This window comes from Carassius gibelio, chromosome B20, assembly GCF_023724105.1.
Source record: "Carassius gibelio isolate Cgi1373 ecotype wild population from Czech Republic chromosome B20, carGib1.2-hapl.c, whole genome shotgun sequence".
Taxonomy (NCBI): domain Eukaryota; kingdom Metazoa; phylum Chordata; class Actinopteri; order Cypriniformes; family Cyprinidae; genus Carassius; species Carassius gibelio.
Genome location: NC_068415.1, coordinates 3,913,613 through 3,923,266, shown reverse-complemented (window position 1 = coordinate 3,923,266; position 9,654 = coordinate 3,913,613). Strand labels below are relative to the sequence as shown.

At 34.0% G+C, this 9,654-nt stretch overlaps 1 protein-coding gene across 3 annotated transcripts; it reads right to left on the bottom strand.

Moving 5' to 3' along the window:
- Window positions 1-249: 249 nt before the first annotated feature.
- LOC127983938 (G patch domain-containing protein 2-like) lies at window positions 250-8,583 on the bottom strand. 3 transcript variants are annotated; one of them, XM_052586343.1, is made up of 10 exons: window positions 8,403-8,583; window positions 6,159-6,866; window positions 5,590-5,654; window positions 5,326-5,499; window positions 4,612-4,649; window positions 4,476-4,531; window positions 4,032-4,065; window positions 3,860-3,924; window positions 3,627-3,715; window positions 250-2,097 (listed from the first exon to the last, which is right to left on the bottom strand). In XM_052586343.1, exons 1-10 carry the CDS (start codon window positions 8,450-8,452, stop codon window positions 1,928-1,930), a joined length of 1,449 nt encoding a protein of 482 aa, XP_052442303.1. In that variant the 5' UTR covers window positions 8,453-8,583; the 3' UTR covers window positions 250-1,927. The 3 variants fall into 3 exon arrangements, with proteins under 3 accessions (XP_052442303.1, XP_052442301.1, XP_052442302.1); XM_052586341.1 differs by having other exon boundaries at window positions 6,156-6,866; window positions 8,403-8,570; XM_052586342.1 differs by lacking the exon at window positions 250-2,097 and adding an exon at window positions 2,956-3,494 and having other exon boundaries at window positions 6,156-6,866; window positions 8,403-8,570.
- Window positions 8,584-9,654: the final 1,071 nt, after the last annotated feature.

The window sequence follows — 9,654 nt, the reverse complement described above, 5'->3', positions numbered from 1 at the left end:
ATTCAACTTATTTTATTCCAGTTAAAGTTTATTTTAATTTCTTTCGATTTCTTAAATTTCATGGTTTTGTTTTTAGTCAGATATAATAACTCCGCATCATGAGAAAGATTCAAACTTGAACAGAGAACGCTTTCATACTGATCTACAGTATATGACCAATACGTCACTTTGACTTCAGAACACACACAGAGACCATATCATCCCGGTTCCTAATATGCAAATTGGCAAAAACGACAAAAAAGGCCAATGTAAACAAATGTGGCATGTTTGTGAGTTTGGCATGATGTACAGATCACAGGAAGAGACAAACCCGACATGCTCCTCGTTCATGTCGACAACCACTCGAAAACTGTTCATTTGGAGTGTAGACATGATTAAAAATACAAAGTGTCCCCAAAACCATAATTTAAAAAACACTTATATAGGGAATGCTCAAACACCAGACAGGAAGTGATGTCACATTCGGCTCAAAGACTCTTTCTGTATTAGCGAGCGGATTCCTAAACGCTCTGACAAGATAATAGCATCTGCAATCATCTGGGATTGTTCGTAAGAGGAATTGAAGTGTTTACCCAACAATGGTGTAATCTTTACCTCGTGACAACCAGAAACGACAGTCGTCATTAGTGAGCGTGTCACCTCTTCCAACGGTTAATTCCATCTCAACTAAGCCAATTCAGTCAATTAATCCTATTCATTACTCAAACTCTGCTGAGAAATACACGCATTTCACTGAATGTCGAATCATACGCGCCGGAAATAAACAAAGTGGACTCATTATTAAACATTAATTAACATTAATAAAACATGGGTGAGTTGAGTCCCGTAAAAAAGAAGCGGTCGCTTGCTGCAGTCTGCATCGTTTCAGCATTTCATACATGCATCTTTCATGAGCATGTGATTGGCTGAGGTATTGACATTCATTATTAGTGCATGATATTTGCATAAACGTCAAAAAACAGGATTCAAAAACAATATGACGTGAAAAACAATTAAATTCCAAAAAAGGAAACAAATGATGTAATCAGCGACATCAGATGTACAAATATCAAATTAATACAAGAGACAGACGATAATCTGGACTGATCGATTCTGCTAAAACACATTGGTTTTTATGAGGTGAAAGTTTTAAAAAATTGTTTTGGAAAAACCTGCTGAGGTTTGGCTGTTGGCTTGTAATGAACATCACTGATAAGGACACAAAGGCTCATTAAAATACTTCTTCAGGATGTTGAATTACTGACCAACATCAAAATAATATAATAATAAATCCCATTTTGCATGAAGCCTGTTTTTAGTAACATTATTAGTTTGATGACAATTAAGTGCATATCATTTTTGCAATGTGAAAAAATAAAGACAGCCACTATTATACTGAATATAATTAACTCATTTTAACAAAATCTTTTTTTTTGCATTACAGTAACGAATGTTGGGAGAAATGTGCTTAATTAGCATGAAAGTAGGTGAAATTAAAAAGTCCTATAAACAGGCTTCATTTTTTGTTATGCAAAATGTAATGTGTTATTTATTTTCTTTATGATTTGTCCAGTTAAATATTTCCTCATTAAATTCATCCGATACTGTAGAAACATTTTCATTAAAAATGGCAAATTCTCGACTGTAATGATACTTTTTTGGTGAATAATGTTTTTTTCTGAAGGTGATTTGTTTGCTTTGACGTTGGTGTTGAATTGAGTCGGTGTGTGTGTGTGTGTGTCGGCAGTGAGGCGGCTCTAGAGTCAGTCTTTGTCAGGGGCCAGTGCTGGTGTCTTATTTGGCTTCACTCTGTCAGTCATGGTTTCACCTCAGTGCTGCCCTCTGCTGGCTGGCTGCTGTTAACAGTGAGGTTAACCGAGAGAAAGGCGGCCCGTGGGCCCTAGCTGCTGTCTCTGCATGAGTTGCTCTCTTTGTTCTCGGCTCAGGCTCAGTTGAAGCCCAGTCCGGCTCCCTTCGGCCTCTGAGACGCACGAATGGGCTCCGTGATGCCTCTGCCGTCAGGGGCCAGGCCTGACCCCGGGGTCCAGCCCATACTCTGCAGCATACGGCTCCCTACGTTTGACTCGGGCAGAGGAGCAGTGCTCTCACCCACCACACCTGAGAGAGAGAGAGAGAGAGACACGGAGAGAAAGGGATAATCTGCATTAACGGTAAAGCTCATTGATTCTTGTAATGCACTTAATGGGTTCAAAGAGTCCTTAAGATCTTTAGACCAACTCATGCGTAAAGTGCATTCAAAAACCCACAAAATAAATCAAATGTCTGATCAAATGTCCAATAAAAAGTTTTGTTCATCAAAAATATTAACTTTCAATTTTTTTAAAAGATATGTGCAATGTAAAAGTGTAAATATACAAATGTAAATATGGAATTTAATGCAGTATATAAATGTATACACACAGACCCCCCCCCAAATAAATTCATATATATATATATATATATATATATATATATATATATATATATATAAATATAAATAGATATGAGAAAGAGAGAGAGAGAGATTTTATAATGTAATTAAACTGTAAAGGTTCTAAACATTAATCTTAGTTAATGCAATAGCTAAATAAAGAACAATAGCTTCACAGAATTTATTAATCTTAGTTAATTTTTTCCATATACCAACACATTTTGACATTACCAGATGTTCAGATTAACAAAACATGCTATTAACAAACATAAATTGTGAAATGCACAGAAATTATTTTTAAAAGTTGTAAATAAAACAAAAAAAAAATGTGATTATGTTTTACAAGAAAATACCTTTTTGGTTTTTCTACTTCAGATTTTCATGATAAATTAAAAAAGTTTTTTATTTTTTATTATTTGCTAAATTAACTAGCAATTTATGAGTGAAAATTGTTTCTAAAACATATTTTTTCTTCTAGTGTGGCAACAGTATTCATATATAACATTTATATAATTAATTATTATGTTAATAACAATTTTCAGCAGCTTTAAAAATAAAACAACAGCAACTACATCAAGTTAATCAGAATTACACTGTAATGATTTATGTAAATCCATAACAAAATTAATGATTTTTTTTTTTTTTTTAAATATAGTGTGACTGACCAAAACATGACATGCTGTTTATTTTTAGTTCATGGCATCCAAACTCAGGCTTTACTGTAAAGGGTTAACATGCAAATCAGTGTTTCTGCAGATGGTTGCATTGAAAATCTCATAACTTCAGTGTTGTGTTTCAAATAATCCTGATGTTACACGTCACAGTTCCTGCTCCTCATAAACAAGTTTCTGAGAAATTGGTAATCTCAGCTCTGTGACCTCTGACCCCTGAGGGCCGTGGCAATGTGCTCTGCGTCACAGATCACAGCAGGAAATGATGTTCTTTAATGAGGAAATGAGATCAGCACCGATCTTCTGCTCAGCTGCCAATCCAGTCACATAACCGTCGCTGAGTTTACCGTTAACACAACGACAAGCCTCCGTCTCTTCCTGACGACACGAGAGTCGCATGTTTCCACGAAGCACTTGTGTTAAAGAAGAGGGCACCATTTACATTTAATGTTCAGAACGTGGGTCTGACATCTCTTTACAGAAACATGTCAGATCATTCAACAGCTGTGAAGGCAAACAAATGTGTGTGTGTGTGTGTGTGTTACCTGAGGATGACGGGCCTCCCACAGGCGCAGCTTTCCGTCGTCTCTTTATATCTCCAGTACACAAAGAGCCAAGATGACCACTATTTTGTCTTCAGAGAGAGAGCGAGAAATTAAGATTCTTACTGCTTAGGTAAATATGCTCAATTTATGTATTTTGAAATGAGACTATGGCAAAATGATACAGAAAATCTAACTGGTGCCTTTTTATTACTACACAGTATATATATTATTACCTGCTAGGAGTCTTTAAAGAGCAGCTTTTCCTGTGGCTTCTGTCGCTACGAGAATCCCAAAGCAACTGCAGATTTGTCAGACACATTTGCACATGAAGAGATTATTACAAATAATGTAACTGAAACTCAACATACAGTCAATAAAGCTTTGATTTATCAAAGCATGTCTTACTTGGTCTCTTCTGGCCCCGGAGCTGAACCACGAGCTGCAGAGAACAAACAAACTCTTAAAACAAGCCTGATATATTACACAAATATTATATCATTGTTTGAGTACATTAATATTAAAAATAACTCAATAAAAATGCATTGCATTAAAATAAAAATGATTAATTTTAATTAACGTAATTTAAATAAGTCAAATAAATAAAAATCATTAAACATATCTTTCTTATTTAGCCAATATAGCAAATTAAGTACTTTATGAATTTGACAATTTTATCTTTCATGCTAAAATTAAGAAATAAAACAATAACAATGCATATAATAATAAATAATATAATAATACATTTTTTTTTTTTTTTTATAATAAATGAATTAGTAAGCTTAAAAACAGTAAACCTAATGATCTTAATGCCAAACGCCATGTTGAGCTGTCAAACACTTCAGGACTTACTCATGAGGATCCTGGGATAATCTCGGTAATCGATCGGGAATTCCTTGAGAGGTTCCCTTTTGGGAAAGAACAATACATTTATTACATATACATATATATTAAACAGTGAGTTGATACTTTAGATAAGTGCACGTACCTGTGACTTCTGAAGACAGGCCTGCCGCGCTTGAAACCCTGAAAAACAAGTCAGAGACATGACCTAAAGATTAACTGGCATGCGCTAAATGAACAGGAATAAACCACTTTCTCCAGGTATAATAGACCTCCTTAAAACACAGACACCATTACCAGACACCACATTTTAAGCCTGCACGATTTAGGGGAAAAATATTATTGTGATTTTTTTTTTTTTTTTTAATAAAATTTGTCATTGCGACTTTCTAATTAAAAACATAGAAGTTACTAAGTAGGAACAAAATAAGAGATATTACTATTTTAATATTTTACTGTAAATTAAAAAAGGATAATAAAGGTGCAACTTTTTTTCTAGTGAAATTAATAATAATTATTACTATTACTATTAAATAAAAACATATGTTACTTAACAAAAACCAAATAAGAAATATTACTATTGTAATATAAAGAAACATTTTGTAACTTTTATCCTTTTTATTACCAAATAATAAAGTAAGAAATATTAACAAAATGAGAATCTATAACTACTGTAATACTTCAGTAATTATAATATGTACTGTATATTACACCTGTAAAATTACAAAACTAACATTTAGCATTTATGTAAGTATTATTTTTTCATTTAAATTCTCACATAACAAGATGTAAATTTTCTGGGTTGTACAGCTCTGTCCTCTGGTGGACAAACTTGTGAACTGTGTGTCTGAACTCTCACCTCTTGGAGCTCCCTGTGACATTAACGGGAACGCTCCGCTCAGGATGCTGTTGAACATGGGGTCATTGAGGTCCAGTTCGTTAGAGTCTCTCTCCCACCACGGCACCACACCAGCGACTCCACAAGCCCCGCCCGGCTCGCCCTCATAGAACCAATCACTCTGCTCATCATCGCCTGAAACATACACACAACACTCAAACACGTGCTCTTCACTCTGTACCTGATAAACACTGATTACAAAATAAATGAGATGAGTGCACACACCTTGCCTTCCCTCGTCGTTTGTGTACAGGCCCCCATCACTGCTGTTACTCACGCTGCTCGTCTCACTACAATCACACACATTACACAGCGTTTTAAGCCATTCGTGGGAAATAAAAGGGTGAATTTCATTAAAAACATGTCCATGGTTATAAAAGAAAAAGAAAGAAAATAGATATTTTGAAAAAAAAATAAGAAGCCCTATTTTAAAGCCTATTAATATTGTTAGTGTGTGACCATTTTCAGAACAAATTTTTTAATTTTTTTTTAAATACTTATTTGTTTTTCTCAAAGTGGTGATCCTAATTCATTAAAATATCAAAATCAAATAATTTAAAATAATAATAATAAAAAAGAAATTATATATATGTGTGTATATTAGTGTATTAAAATATTAGTGTAATAAAATAGTGTAATTAGTGTAATAAAATTGTATTAATTTTATTTTTATTTCCAATCTAATAAAACATGCTTTATGGATAAAGGGATTCAGCAAAGAAAACGTATTGGAGGATCCTGGAATGAGAAACAGGAAGAGGAGGGGCTAAACAGGAGAGAAGAACACTAACCACCTGTCACTCATCTCCTCATCTGAGCCTTTCTGCTCATCATAGTCCATCTTATCTTTGGCTGTTTGTCCCGCCTCTTCGCTCTCTACCACCACGCCTTCGTCCGCCACGTCCTGTGCGAGTCTCTGCGTTGTGTACTTCCTCTTCTTCACCCTGTTTTTGTTTGATTCGCTCCCTTTGGCCTCTGGACTGAACCCCGCCTCCCTGCTGTTGGTTGCTCTGGACGGCGGCAGCAGCATGGTGGAGACATCTAGTGGTGGGTCCACAGCCATGCGCTTGACTTTCCGACGCCTCCGCAAACTGCGCGTTCCCAAAGCATCCGCTCCACTCAAGTCATCCAGCCACAGCGGCCTCTTCCCCCTGCCGGGGTCAGTGAGGGGTGTACGCCGCTTGGCACCCAGCTGCTCATCCGAGTCGCTGTTGTTGTCACGGGTGTGAGCGCCCCCTGCTGCTGTGGATGAGCGGTAGTCTTTCTGCTCCTCTAGGCTGGACTCAGAGCCTTCGCTCAGGTGGCAGGTGTCCCACGGTGGGTGAGGGTTATCGGACCGACGCTTACGGCCACGGCGCTTGCGGGCCTGGCGTTTCAACAGGCAACTGACGGCCAGAGCGTGATCTCCACCATCTCCAAACCCTCCACGGGCTTGTTCTGAACTCTCCTCCAGAGCCGACACCAGGTCATGGACCAGCTCGTCCATCGTCCGCCGAAAGTGCCTGGTCCAAAAGAGTGAAATTAGGTTAATAAAAGAGAAAATCATAGAGACAAATGTATTTGCTCATAATGACTGGATTTGAATTGTAAATAATAATTTAATAAAGATTGTACTATCAAAGCAATTTCTAGTCATGTACTTTATCAAAAATATTATATATTTTTTTAATTATGCATCATGTAATGGTTTATTCATTTTTATTATTTATTATTCTAATATTTTATGATTTTTTTTATATTTATTTGATTGTTTTTTATATGATTTCTAATACTATTACTAATGAATTAACATTTTCTAGTAATTTATGTATTATTTAATGGGAATTTGTTTAGGACGGTCACCAGGGCATGGCAGCTGGTCTGCCAAAAGTGCCTGGTCAGAACGAGTGAATTTAGGTGAAGAAAAAAAATAGAAAGAAAGTTCATAATGACTTATAAAATTAATAAAATAAAACAATTTTCTCAGGTTTTACATGACAGGGAATCTTTAAAGTCGATACATAGCCTAAATGCTATTCTAAGGATTTTTTATATTTATTTTATTGGTTTCAGATTTTTTAATTTTATTTATGCATTAATATTTTCTAGCAATTTATGCATTATTAATGGGACTTTGTTTAGGATGGTCCCCAGGGCATGGACCAGCTGGTCCATTGTCTGCCAAAAGTGAGTGAATTTAGGTGAAAGAATTAAAGTAAAAATTTCACATTGACTGAATTTAGATTGATATGATATGATTTAATAGCGATCGTTCTAACAAACCAATTCTAGTCAATTAAACATTTTAGAGCTAAACAGCAGTAAAATCTTTATTTGCTTAAAAAAATAAATCCATGATTTTGTTCAAATTATTTCCCATGTCACACAATAGCTAAATAATTGTTTTTTAATTTATAGTTGTCTAATTTAGATTTTCATACTTTTCTATGATTTATTAATTTATACTTATTTATTTTATTAATTTTAAGGACCAACATCAGGTCATAGACATGTTCGTCCATCATCCGTCCAATAATGTCTAATCAGAATGACTGATATTAAGAGAAAAATGTGAAAAGAGCAAATGAAGAAAAATCCATTTATTTATAATGAGCGAGTAAGGATTATTAAATTTAGCTATTCTAGTCAGTATTTTTGAGCTAAGAGCAGTAACGTATATTTGATATTAAAATCATAAAATATTAGATTTTATTGTGATAAAAAAACATTATTTTGTGACATATTATTCATTTCTTTTTAAATTAATTTTCTATTATTTATTAGTGCACTTTTTTAATTAGTAAAATAAAATAATTTTCTCAGTTTTTTTATCTTATTCAGGTTTTACATGATAGGGATTTTTAAACATAATACCATGGTAAGTTAGTTGCGGTAATTAATTATTACCATAATCATGTTACGTTACTGTGGAATTTAATTTTAAAGAGTAGCATAGTAAAATATCATAACTACGTGAGTGTTCGGGTCAGAGATACACATCAGACACACACCAAGATCGGCTCTGAACAAACCGACGGCAAAACACATGAGACACATACCAGCCGGTTCCCGCTTTACCGAAGCTCTTGATCTCGGTGGCGCGGAACATGAAACCCGCAGAACACGACAAAAACTCACGGGAAAAGATTGAGGCCGCGCTGACAAACCATAGCGCCTCAACAACAACAACAACACCACCGCACCGGAAACGGACTACAAGACATATTAAAAGATGCGCATCCGGTGACGAAAAGACCGCATGCTTTCAAAATAAAAGCCGTTGGTGATTGTGATGATGATGATGCTAATTATAAACAAAAAAATAAATAATTAATGCATAGGATTAGTGGAGAAATTGACATGATAGACTAATTCCTCAAAATTATTTCTTAATTGACCCACTTGGTTACATTATTTATTTTGTTTATTATATATTTTTTATTTTGATTGCTTTTATTTATTAAGTTTATTAGTTGTATTTCCAATATTCACTATCCTTTTGATGATTTGAAAGTCTTTTATTTGAAGGTATATTTTATTTCCCCATCACAATACGTAAAAAAAAATATATATAATAATTTCAGACTCTAGTTAAACATTTTATTATTTTATGTAACATATGTACTCATATAAAAATAAAACTCAACATGTTCCTTTTATTTAAGCTTATTTTTTATGGTCTTTTTCATTTAATTTTTAATTGTTTATTTTGTATTTATTAATTTGTTTTACTGTAGAATATACAGTCGACAACAACAAGCTACATGCATAAATAAATTACAGTATTTTAAGACAAATAAATAACACTATGAATAACTATAGAAATAAAACTTCTTATTATGTATTTATTTATTAGGTTTATTATTTATATTATCAGTATATTTTTGCTGATTTGAAAGTTATTTTCTATCTGACCTTCTAGGTCTATAATTTGTTAAGCTTAATTTAAAAAAAACAAAAACATGGGAAAAATAAGACATTTAAATCGAAACTTTAGAAAAAAATATAATACAAAATAATATAAACTTTAGGTTTTCACTTGCCTTTTCTTTCTATAATGTATTTTATTCATAATTTTTTGTGTCTTTTGAATGGTTAATTTAATTAATGTGTGTGTTTGGACTGTGAACTTGAGGGTCTCACATGAACTTGGTCCTCTCACATTACCACAAACACACAATTTACTCCAGTGTAGCAGGTAAATATAGAAAGACTCTGTCTCTGCCTCTCATAAACATGCTGAAACACAGATCTGCTCTTTGATCATCTGCAGTTATTTCTAACTTCGGCTAAATTATTCTGCGACATTTG

Coding starts and splice junctions, on each gene's coding strand:
- LOC127983938 (XM_052586341.1), bottom strand. CDS start 8,452: ATGTTCCGCGCCACCGAGATCAAGAGCTTCGGTAAAGCGGGAACCGGC. Junction 6,867..8,402: donor GGTAAAGCGGGAACCGGCTG/GTATGTGTCTCA, acceptor CTTTTGGACCAG/GCACTTTCGGCGGACGATGG. Junction 5,655..6,155: donor GAGGAGATGAGTGACAGGTG/GTTAGTGTTCTT, acceptor GTGTGATTGTAG/TGAGACGAGCAGCGTGAGTA.